At 42.6% G+C, this 12,411-nt stretch overlaps 1 protein-coding gene across 1 annotated transcript; it reads right to left on the bottom strand.

Moving 5' to 3' along the window:
- Positions 1-8,745: 8,745 nt before the first annotated feature.
- LOC121444463 (spindlin-2-like) lies at positions 8,746-9,558 on the bottom strand. The gene has a single exon (XM_041646273.1). The coding sequence runs from the start codon at positions 9,556-9,558 to the stop codon at positions 8,746-8,748; it is 813 nt and encodes a 270-aa protein (XP_041502207.1).
- Between the last annotated feature and the right edge of the window lie 2,853 nt (positions 9,559-12,411).

Genomic DNA, 12,411 nt, shown 5'->3' with positions numbered 1-12,411 from the left:
AATGACAAATATCCATAACCCAATGAAAGAAACAAACTACCCACCCCACCTCTTGGGAATGTGAGCATTGCTTTCTTAAATTTATTCCTGCTGTCTGGAGGCAACAGAATCTTTAGGGCATCCTGAAAAGAAAAGTTTGGGTTAATTGGCAAGTCCTGGGAGAGGTAGCAGTATCATTTGTTTCCTCGTGTCTGCAAAATGGGTAAGTGCAGGGCTTGTCTCAAGTCCTAGCTAGAGTAGGCTGTTAGGCTGGATCATGTCAACTAGCCACCCTGAAATTGTTCTGAGCGTTTGTAGTCCAAAGCCAATCTTTAGGTGGTGTTTTTCAGCTTAGTGGTGTTAACATAGTCCTGGAGGAATCATCAGTGTGAGTCCCATCCTCCTTTTGGAGACTTCAAAGATCCCTATAAGGCATGCTCATGGTTCACTGTTAAAAACTGATAGAGTTCATTTCCTTTCACCCCAAGAATGTAAGGATGATAAATTAATCTATTAATTTGTGTGTCACAAAAAATAAACACATAAATTGAAAGTTAAAAAAAAACCTGCCCTCCCAGGTTTTTTTTTTAAACTTTCAATTTATGTGTTTATTTTTTGTGACACACAAAGGAGGGGGAATGGAGTGGGGAGAGGGGGAGAGGAGTGGGGGGGAGAGGAATGGGAGGAGGGGAAGGGAAATGGGAGGCAGGGAGGAGGCAGAAATTTTTTCAACAAAAAATAAATAAATAAAACAATTAAATAAAAAAAAACCTGGGAAAAAATACAAGATATAAATTGTAAGCCTAACAGGGATGATAGTAGAGAAAAATGTAGAGTTCAATAATAATAAATAAAAAAATTACTGATACCATGCTATGTTAACTAGAGTGTGGGAAACTTACTATACATTATTGGTAATGATTTAAGTACATATAATCATTCTCTTGGAGAATTTGGAACCAGTATACCTAATTTTAAAATGCACATCTTTAGAAGTATGTTTATAGTTTAGAAGATTATAAATAACTTTATGACCCATCTATAGTAGAAAGATAGAGACTATAATCTTTTGGCTGTGAAATACTACTATATCACTGAAAATAAAATGTGTTTCCATAGAGAAAACAAATTGCAAGCCCAAGAAAGCTAGAATGGCAATTTAATATATCAGAAAATACACTTTAAAACAAAAACCTTACAGGCTAAAATATGCTTACTATTGATCAAAGGGCTGATTATAATAGAAACCTATTTCAATCGCCTAATATCAGAAAAAAATTACATGAAGCAAAAAGTCACAGAGATACAATAAGCAATTCAAAATACTAATTGGAGATTTCAATAACTATGTTCAGTAGCAGTTAGCACACTAGAGAGAATTTAACAGTGAGATAAAAGACTTGAACAACACTAAGAAGCAAATTGTTTGAGAAATACATCTACACTATATTTTACCCAAGAGTAGCAATACAGACATTCTTCTCAAGTCAATGTACAACATTCTCCATGTTAGAAAGGGAAGAATTTCCACTGGAAGAAGAAAAAGAAAAGTATAGAAATAAGTACACACTTTAACAACAATGGAATAAAGTTTGAAATCGATAACAAGGAAATTTATGTAACTTAGAAAATTAGAATCTGTCAAAACTAAATTTTATGACAATGTGTAAAAGAAGAAATTAAAAAGAGAAATTAGAATATATATTGAAAACACCACAAATGGTGATGAAGGCCTACAATACCAGCCACTTTAACTAGTGAGGCAAGAGAATTGAGAGTTCAACTACAGAGAGAAGATGTTGGAAAGGAAAATGCAAATGAAGAGAAAATATATGAATATCTATGCCATTACTAAATTAGTGCCTAGGGAAGATTTTTTTTATTTATTTATTTATTTTTTAAATTCAAACATTTTATTTTTTGTTTTATAAATAGATTCAAAATTTCCACCTCCTCCCATTTCCCTCCCACTCCTCACTCATCCTCTCTCCTCCCCTTCCAGTCCTAAGAGATGGCAGGTTACTCTGCCCTATGGGAAGTCCAAGTCCTCTTCTCTCCATCCAGGTCTAGGAAGGTATGCATCCAAACAGACTAGAATCATAAAAAGCTAGTACATGAAATAAAATCAAATGCCAGTGCCATCATCATTGTTTTCTCAGTCAGCCCCCATTGTCAGCCACATTCATACAGTCCAGTTTGATCACATGCTTGTTTAGTCCCAGTCCAGCAGGCATCAGTGAGCTCCCCTTAAATCAGTCACACCATCTCAGTGGGTGGACAAACCCCTCACGGTTCTGACTTCCTTTCTATTTGTCTCCATTTCCTGCTCTTCGACTGGACCTTGGAAGCTCAGTCCAGTGCTCCGATGTGGGTCTCTGTCTCTATCTCCATCCATCGCCAGACTAAGGTTGTATGGTTATATTCAAGATATTCATCAGTGTGGCTCTGGGACAAGGCCAGTTTTGGCACCCTCTCTTCTACTGCACAAAGACCTAGCTGGGGATATCCCTTTGAACATCTGGGAACCCCTCTAGAGCCAAGACTAGCCAACTCTAAAATGGCTCCCTTAATTAAGATATCTTCTTCCCTGCTTCCATATCCACCTTTTTTCCATCTCAACCATTCCACTCCCCCAAGCTCTCGGCAGTCGTCCCCTTCTACCTTCTCTCTCCCCATCTCTGCTTTCACCCACCCCACGCTCCCTGGCTCCCAACTTTTGCCAGGTGATTTTGTCTGCTTCCAATTTCCAGGAGGATCTATATATGTTTTTCTTTAAGTTCACCTTATTATTTAGCTTCTCTAGGATCATGAACTATACACTCAATGTCCTTTGTTTATGGCTAGAGTCCACTAATGAATGAGTTCATACAATATTCTTCTTTTTGAGACTGGGTTATCTCACTCAGTACAGTATTTTCTATTTCTATCCATTTGCATGAAAATTGAAGATGTCATTGTGTTTTACCTCTGAATAGAACTCTAATGTGCATATGTGCCACACTTTATCCATTCTTCTACTGAGGAGAACCTAGGTTGTTTCCAGGTTCTGGCTATTACAAATAGGGCTGCTATGAATATAGTTGAACAAATGCTTTTATACTATGATTGGGCATCACTTGGATATATTCCCAAGAGTGCCATTAGTGGATCCTGAAGTAGATTGACTCCCTGAGAAATCCTGAGAAACCGCCATACTGATTTCCAAAGTGGTTGCAAAAGTTTGCATTCCCACTAGCAATGGATAAGTGTTCCCCTTACTCCACATCCTCTCCAGCATAGGTAGCAATAAGTGTTTTTGATTTTAGCCATTCTGACAGGTATAAGATGGTATCTCAAAGTTGTTTTGACTTGCATTTCCCTGATTGCTAAGGAAGTTGAGCATGACCTTAAGAATCTTTTGGCCATTTGAATTTCTTCTGTTGAGAATTCTCTGTTCAGTTCAGGACCCCATTCTAATTGGGTTATTCAGAATTTTAATGTCCAGTATCTTGACTTCTTTATATATTTCGGAGATCAGGCCTTTGTCTGATGCAGGGTTGGTGAAGATCTTCTCCCATTCAGTAGGCTGCCTTTTTGTCTTAATGACAGTGTCCTCTGCTTTACAGAAGCTTCTCAGTCTTAGGAGGTCCCATTTATTCATTGTTACTCTTAATGTCTGTGCTACTCAGGTTAAAAGTGGAAAGTGATCTCCTATGCCCATGTTTTACAGACTACTTCCCATTTCTCTTCTACTAGGTTCAGCATGGACTGATTTATATTGAGGTCTTTAATCCATTTGTACGTGAGTTTTGTGCATGGTGATAGATATGGGTCTATTTTCATTCTTCTACATGTTGACATCTAGTTATGCCAGCACCATTTGTTAAAGATGCTTTCTTTCTTCCATTGCATAATTTTAGCTCCGTTGTCAAAAATCAGGTGTTCATAGGTTTGTGGATTAATATACGGGTCTTTGATTTGAGTCCCTTGGTCGTCATCTCTGTTTTTGTGCCAGTACCAAACTGTTGTCATTACTGTAGCTCTGTAATAGAGTTTGAAGTCAGGGATGGTAACGCCTCCAGAAGTAATTTTATTGTATGGGATTGTTTTGGCTATCCTGGGTTTTTTATTTTTTTTTATATAGAGTTGATTATTGTTCTCTCAAGGTCTGTGAAGAATTTTGTGGGGATTTTGATGGGGATGGTGTTGAATCTATAGATTACCTTTGATAGAATTGCGATTTTTACTAAGTTGATCCTACCCATCCAGGATCATGGGAGATCCTTCCATTTTCTGATATCCTCTTCAATTTCTTTCTTCAAAGACTTAAAGTTTTCGGTAGAATTTCCATTTTTACTATGTTGATGGTCCCTATCTAAGAGCATGAGAGTTCGTTCCATTTTCTGGTATCTGGCAATTCTTCCAATTCTCTATATGGAAAAATAAAACAAATGGAATCGAATCGAAGACCTGGATATTAATTCATAAACCTATGAACACCTGATTTTTGACAAAGGAGTTAAGATTATACACTGGAAGACAGAAATCATCTTTAACAAATGGTGCTGGCATAACTGGATGTCAACATGTAGAAGAATGAAAATAGATCCATATCTATCACCATGCACAAAACTCAAGTCCTCAAATGGATTAAAGACCTCAATATAAATCTGAGCACAGTGAAACTGATAGAAGAGAAAGTGGGAAGTAGTCTGTAACACATGGGCACAGGAGACCACTTCCTACATAGAACCCCAGTAGCACAGACAATGAGAGCAACAATGAATAGATGGGAACTCCTGAAACTGAGAAGCTTCTGTAATGCAAAGGGCACTGTCATTAAGACAAAACGGCAACCTACTGAATGGGAGAAGATCTTCACTAACCCTGCATCAGACAAAAGCCGGATCTCCAAAATATATAAAGAACTCAAGATACTAGACATTAAAACTCTGATTAACCAAGTTAAAAAATGGGGTACTGAACTGAAAAGAGAATTCTCAACAGAAGAAATTCAAATAGCCAAAAGATAACTAAGGCCATGCTCAGCTTCCTTAGCAATCAGGGAAAGGCAAATCAAAACAACTTTGAGATACCATCTTACACCTGTCAGAATAGCTAAAATCAAAAGCCCAATGATAACCTATGCTGGAGAGGATGTGGAGTAAGGGGAACACTCATCCATTGTTGGTGGGAATGCTAACTTGTGAAACCACTTAGGAAATCAGTGTGGCGGTTTCTCAGGAAAATGGGAGTCAATCTACCTCAAGATTCAGCAATTCCACTACTGAGAATATACCCAAGAGATGCCCAATCACACTACAAAAGCATTTGTTCAACTATATTCATAGCAGCCCTATTTGTAATAGCCAGAACCTGGAAACAACCTATGTTCCATTCAATAGAAGAATGGATAAAGAAGATGTGGCACATATACACTTTGGATTTCTACTCAGAGGTAAAAAACAATGGCATCTTCAATTTTGCCTGCAAAGAGATGGAAATAGAAAACACTTTACTGGGTGAGATAACCCAGACCTTCAAAAAGGAATATGGTGTGTAATCACTTATAAGTGGATTCTACCCATAAACAAAGGATTTGGGCCCCTAATTCATGATCCTAGAGAAGCCAGATAAGAAGGTGAACCCAAAGAAGAAGAATATTTATCGTCCTGTTTAATGGAAGTAGACAAGATTGCCGAGCAGGAGTTGGGAGCATAGAGGTGGGATGGGGATAAGGGGAGATGGGGAGAGAAAAGAGAAGGGTAAGATGGGGGGAGCTTGAGAAAATGGAATGGTTGGGATGGAGGAGGGGTGGATGTGGGAGCAGGGAAGTAGATATCTTAATTAAGGGAGCCATTTTAGGGTTGGCGAGAGACTTGAATCTGGAGGGGTTCCCAGGTGTCCAAGGAGATGTCCCCAGCTTGTTCCTTGGGCAGCTGAGGAGAGGGTGCCTGAACTGGTCTTATCCTATAGCCACACTGATGAGTATCTTGCATATCACCATAGAACCTTCATCTAGCAATGGATGGAGATAGAGACAGAGACCCACATTGGAGCACTGGACTGAGCTCCCAAGGTCCAAATGAGAAGCAAAAGGAGGGAGAACATGAGCAAGAAAGTCAGGACTGTGAGGGGTGTGTCCACCCACTGAGACGGTGGGACAGATCTAATGGGTGATCACCAAGGCAGGTTGGACTGGAACTGATGGAACATGTGATCCAACTGGACTCTCTGAATGTGGCTGACAGTGGAGGCTGACTAAAAGCCAAGGACAATGACACTGGGTTTTGATTTTACTGCATGGACGGGCTTTGGGGGAGCCTAGTCTGTTTGGATGTTCACCTTCCTGGACATGGGGGGAGCAGGGAGGACCTTGGAATTCCCATAGGGTAGGGAACCCTGACTGCTCTTAGGACTGGAGAGGGAGGGGAAGGGGGGAAGGAAGGGAAGTGGGAAGAGGGGAGGAGGTGTAAATTTTCAATAAAAAAATAATAAAAACCTGGAAAAAAAGAATTTGAGAGACAGCAAGGAGGGTGCATGGAAATGATTAGTGGAGGGGAAAAGAAATATGAAAATGATGAAATTGTGTTATAATTTTAAATATAAAAATTAAGTAATAAAATTAATTCTCTGAGACAATAAAAAGGTCATGAAAATAGAGGGAAAGTGCAAACAAAGGAATTTGAGAAATGGACTGCTAATGTTTACTTCTGCTGTCCTGACACAAGAGATATTTCAAAGATGCCCTATAGTGTTGTGTGGGAAAACAGAGAATTGAATATTTCCTAAATTTCAATGCACAAATAAATCAACTGAAGACATTAAAAAAATAAAAATAAGACCTTTCCAAGGTGAAAATGTTGTCAACCCTTCCTTCCTTGTATCCCTGTTGGGAGATGGCTTTTATCCCAGGGCATTTATGTGATATGAACTTACCACAAGTCTAACCAGATGCAGAACACAGCAGAACCACAACCAAACCACAAAACATGGAAACTGGCAGAAGTGCTCCCCAGAGGAACTGCTGGTGTTGTCTGAGAAAAACCACATGATGTAGGAAAGACAACTAAGGCTGCCCTTGTGAGGTGTGCTTGTCGTGTGTCATTCTTGAGGCAATCAATCTATAAAGTCAACGCTTGCCCGGTGGTGAGCATCGATGAGGTTTAGCACTTTCTTTCAATGTCTGTCAGATCCTTGCTTGCTCCAAGTGTGCCTTTAGGAAGACCCCCACAGCATGAACCAGAAACACAGTTCTCTTGGGAGGCAACAGGTGAAGGAGGAGGCAGAGCACACACAGTGTTCTCAGAGGGACTTTGGACGGTTGGGAAATGACAACAGAGAGCAGAAGAGGAGGACAGAGACCCATGTCCTGAACTCCACAGTTGTGAGACACTTTCCTGGCATTCCCGATTCCTCTTCTCAGAGAGCCCAGCCCTTCCAAAGGGCAGTTTCCTGCAAAAGGAGTTAGTTAGGCAAAGCCACAATCCCCAGCCCTACCCCCACCCCCAGGTAATACCACCCTCTTGCAAAAGAGAGGTGCACACATCTCCATCAGGGGTAGCTGTGAGTATAAAAAGGAAGGGGAACCTGGTTTGGGTAGGACGTACCTAGACAATATCAGTTGCTACAGGATTTTCACGGAGTCTAACCAGAATGCGATGCCCAAAGAATGGCAGGTTCCCTTTGCCTGGGTACTGAATGGAGCCAGCCATCTGTGACAGCATGGACAGCCACGTTCTCTCTATACCATGGAGACATCAGGCATAGCCATCACATGCCCCATCCTCCCAGGGAAGCAAGGACGATTCCGGCAAGCAGAAGGACAGTATCAGGACTGCTATTTCTGGATTCACCATGGATCCATTTTCCCAAAGAAAGTACTTTCCCTTTGCCCAGAGCTAGCCATGAATTCTCGTTAGTTGCTTAGGCTCCAGACTGTGTCAGACTCTCTGAAAACAGACAATCCTGATATGTAGATAAAATCTTGACATTGCCTTTCGTTTTCCCAGTAGGCCCTTAGAAAGGACATTTAGTGATCCTCTAACATGGGTGCTTTGCTTGACAGCTGACCATTGCCACTATGGAGAACCAGACAGTAGAAGGTAGATGTATCAGGCGATTCTTCTTGTAAAGCTCCTTCCAGTTAAGCCTATAGTGTACCATGACCTATGTGTGGGATGTGTGGGTCCCCCTGACCTCTGAAGTCTCAGAGGCTCTCCTCAGCGACCTCCCTGCCCAGCAGACCTTTCCTACCCTTCCTGTGTCCCTCTTCACACTGCTATGTGTATTCTCCTACAGGAGTTCCTTTGGTTTTCTGAAAGCCAGAAGGTGCCAGAAGACTTCACTCTGTTACCCCTCTTACCCTTCCCAATCCACGTTTCTTCCTTCACTCTATCTCACCCACAGGGAGCCTCTCTCACACTTTGGCTCCCCTTCACTTCTCCCTAGGCAGTCCTCTCCTCCACAGCCCAACTCCATTTCCTTCTCCTCCTCCCCACAGATTCAGATCTGCTAAGTCCCATTCCATTTTTAGATGATACTAGCTCCCTTCTCTCACAGGCTGAATTGACAGCTCTTCCCTCCTTCCCTGCTCCACCCAGCAAGCACACCCAGTGTTTTCCACAAGGCAAAGTGCTTACAGACAGCATGCTATACACACAGAAATGTGTATCCATCAGGACAAACTTATGCCCATGGTGAGCTCCCAACACACTTAAAAGCAACAGGCACTGAACGTCTAAAAATGACAACTTTATTTCAATAGTTGTGGCACAACTTTGCCAATTAGACATATTTCACTAAGTCATAGACATGGATATGAACATCATCGTCAAATTTCATCAAGTACACCGATGGTTTGGCTTCTACTTCACCAATCACTTTGCCGGTCCTTTTAGAACCGTCGTCTTGGGTATATTCCACAATCTTGCCTATCAGCCCATCCTTAAATTTCAGTCTTAAATCTGGTCGAGGAATCTCATTGTATTCTGGCAGGATACGGAGGTTGCCCTCTTTATAATCATCCAGAAGCTGGTACATGTATAAGGTGGGATCATTTGCATAGGTAATGTAAAACCAGGCATTAAGTATAGGAGCTTGGGCCAGAACCATCCCCCTCCAAATATCTTTTACACCTTGCTCACCCTCAAACAAGTGCTCCACCGCTTTGCCAATTATGGTATCTGCAAAGTTAGGATCAGGGAGTGGGGATGGATTGACTGTATCAGAGAGCACCTTAAGGGACAACACTCTTTCATCTTGGTGAAGTTCCAACCCATAGACGCAACCAATTCCATCGTATTTCACAAGATAGAGAGGGGGATTAAGAGGAACCTGATGGAGAACCGTTCCTCTCCAATGGGTGATGGGCCCATCCCCTTCCTTCCACTTGTGAGAGATTCTGTGGCCCACGATGTTCCTTTGGGCCAGGGATGAAGATCTGTTCCTCTGCCTCTTCTGTGCAGGTGTTTTCTTGGTCAAATCTGCAGTCTCGGTCTTGGCGATCTTGTCACAGAACTCATGTCCAGCACCTGCATCTGCGGGTTCCCCTTGGGCCTCAGTGGTGCAGAAATACTGGGTGCTGGTGCCTGGGTCCATGGCTGTGTTGGGGAAACAGGAAGAGATAAAGGGTCAGCTTACTCATGGCCCCGCCCCGTTAGATGCCTCCACTCCAGGGATCTGTTCTCTAACCGTCTCCCACCATCACCCCCGGGAACCTGACGGCAAAGCTGGACACCTGGCTGGGTGCCTGTTGATGTGCTGTGCTCTCCTGGGTTCCCTGGTTCTGTTGTGACGGGCTGGAGACCTTCAGCGGGGCAGCGGATATGGAACAGGATTTGGACCTCCGAGATGCCGAAAATGGCGACGCCTAAGCCCAACCGTCACTGCCGCGCGCTCCATGCCCCGAGCCATGTGCCCTTTGCCCCGTGCCCCCCCGCTCACCGCGCCCTGTGCCTTTTGTGGCCCTTTGGATGCAGAGCGGAGAAGAGGGGCAAAGCTCCTCTCCTTCCTCCACCTTGCCCTTCACCTCAGTTTGCTGAGCATCCAGCCTGAGGCTCACAGCTCTTGCAGACTACAAAGGCTGCTCCCCTGTACCCATCTCTGGGCTTCTCTGAACTGGTTTCCGAATCTGCACTGGTCTTTTATTGCCCAGTTCCTGCTGTCTGCTGCGGATGTCCTCCCTGTGCCCTCTGCGTGCCCTAGGATTGCTACTCTGTTTCCCCTGCCCGCTCTGTGTGCCCCCCTCCCCCGCTCAGGCCTGGAACCCACCTAGAAGCTCGCCTACCCATAGGCGTCCTGTTGTGGGGTCCAGGGCTCCGTATGCCCATATTGGATACCTTGCTGCTACTTCTGTTTAAAGCCCGCAGCAAAGGCACCAGCCTTGGCGATGCTCCCAGAAGGCCAAAGGGATGATCCATCTGCCCTCCAGGGCTGCCTCAAAGGGTGGCAGGACAGATGACTGGAGGACCCGTGGTGTCCTGAGGCTGGTGGGCTCTTGGCATCTTCAGCTTTCCTCCCATGCAGGCAGCTGCCCTGTCACCTTGGAATTCCAGAAGCTGCTGCTCTTCTCTCATTCTGTATATTAATTTGTCTCACCCTTTTTATGCTTTCTTTTGCAGGGCTTTTTGTTGGTGGTGGTGGGATTTTTTTCTTTTTTGTTCTCAATCAATCTCTCTCTCTCTCTCTCTCTCTCTCTCTCTCTCTCTCTCTCTCTCTCTGATCTGTATCTCCTCTTGCATTTCTTTTCTGTCCAGTTTTCGTTACTGTGGTTCCTTCAAAGTCCTTTTATTTTTGTTGACTTTCTCATACTCTTTAGCTCCACCTTTCTACTTTTTTGCTTCAGATACTTTAGAAGTTCTTTAAATTATTTGTTATATAGTAAGGTCCAAAATATGCCCCTTTCTCCCCCAAAAGGCAGGGCCACTGCTTTGGTCCAAAATTGCGCCTAAATTAAGTTCAAACTGAACTCAAGATTTCTGGTAGATAGATAAAAGTCAACATTCTTCAGGAACTAGTGAAACTGGCTTGTCAGCTAAAAGGAGTCATTTTCTTTGCCTCTGCCTGGAGGGTCAAATGGCTCCACAGTGACAGACACCTATGATTGCATCCCACAGTCCTTGCTGGCCTTCAAGCCATGCCAGTCTAGAGTCAGAGATTTGTGAAACACGTTGAAGCACCTGGCTCCTGGCCTTCCTCACTTCCACATCTATCCTAAACTGCCAGGCCTCACCAGATCCCAGGTTCCCTACCCTCAGCTACTCATCTTCCTGGTCCATGCCCTGCTTTCCTAGCCTTGGCTATGTCTGGTCTCTTTCCTTTTTGCACTGCTCTGGATTCTTTAGATGCCTCTGGATGCTCTCTTACCCACCATCGAAAATTTCCCTCCTACAAAGGAGCAGGCAACTCAGTAGTTTCTTAATTGTGCCCCTCACTGACAATGTCAAATTCACATGCAAACACAAAACTCACTAAGTTTGGTCATAAATAATACATCATATTATATACAAATGAGTTTTGCTTATGATGATGTGGATATCCAGTGCCACATAAACCCAGTGTGCGACTCAGTTCAATTACATTAGGCACAGGGTTAATTTCTTAGTATAACATACTGACAAACACACCTGTTGTGTGTTTAGTTTTTTTTTTCTTTTTCCTTCCTTCCTTTCTTTTGTTTTTGATTTTCAATACAGGGTTTCTCTGTGTAACAGTCCTAGCTGTCCTGGAACTTGCTCTATAGACCAGGCTGGCCTCGAACTCAGAGAGATCTGCCTGTGTCTGCCTCCCCAGTGCAGGTATTTAAGGCACTTGCCACAACCACCAGGCTACTTGTGTTTCTTTAAAATAGTATATATGTGTACATTAGATCCAAAAACCGTTTTTTAAAGAAATACAGGCTTGTTTTACATGCACATTATTGTCATTGTGATTTCAACTGATAAACAACTTGGGTTAGGTGCTCATAGGTGCTATGGGTATGATTCATTTATCTGTACTTTCAGTTTATGTATATTTTGTGGTACACAGCCTGTAATCTGGAAATAATATTAGATGTTGTATGAGGATTTAAGTAAAATCAAATAAAGTAGGTTTTCTTTTTCAATAAATGGAGTATTTTTTGGACCACCTGGCAAATGGGGTGAATATTAATCTAGGAACTCAGTGTTAAGGACTGAATTATGTCTCCATCAACTTATATTTTGATATCTCAGAACTTATCACCTAAGAATGTGACTTTTATGGAGATCGGGCCTTTGTAGAGATAATGAAGGCAAATTCAATCATGTATATCCGTTCTAATCCAATATAATTATAGTTCTTATAAGAAATTAGAATACAGAGACACTCAGATAAATAAGGTCATCTGAAGTTGGAAGGGGAGACCAACATTCAGAAGCTGAGAGAAATGCCCTGAATACAGATAAACCCTTTATTTAAACTTAGGAAGTT

Source organism: Microtus oregoni, unplaced genomic scaffold (assembly GCF_018167655.1).
Source record: "Microtus oregoni isolate MIOR12 unplaced genomic scaffold, Mior012 000127F_ref0000509, whole genome shotgun sequence".
Taxonomy (NCBI): domain Eukaryota; kingdom Metazoa; phylum Chordata; class Mammalia; order Rodentia; family Cricetidae; genus Microtus; species Microtus oregoni.
The sequence above is the reverse complement of the archived record's forward strand: the minus strand, read 5'-3'. Positions and strand labels throughout refer to the sequence as shown.

Coding starts and splice junctions, on each gene's coding strand:
- LOC121444463 (XM_041646273.1), bottom strand. CDS start 9,558: ATGGACCCAGGCACCAGCACCCAGTATTTCTGCACCACTGAGGCCCAA.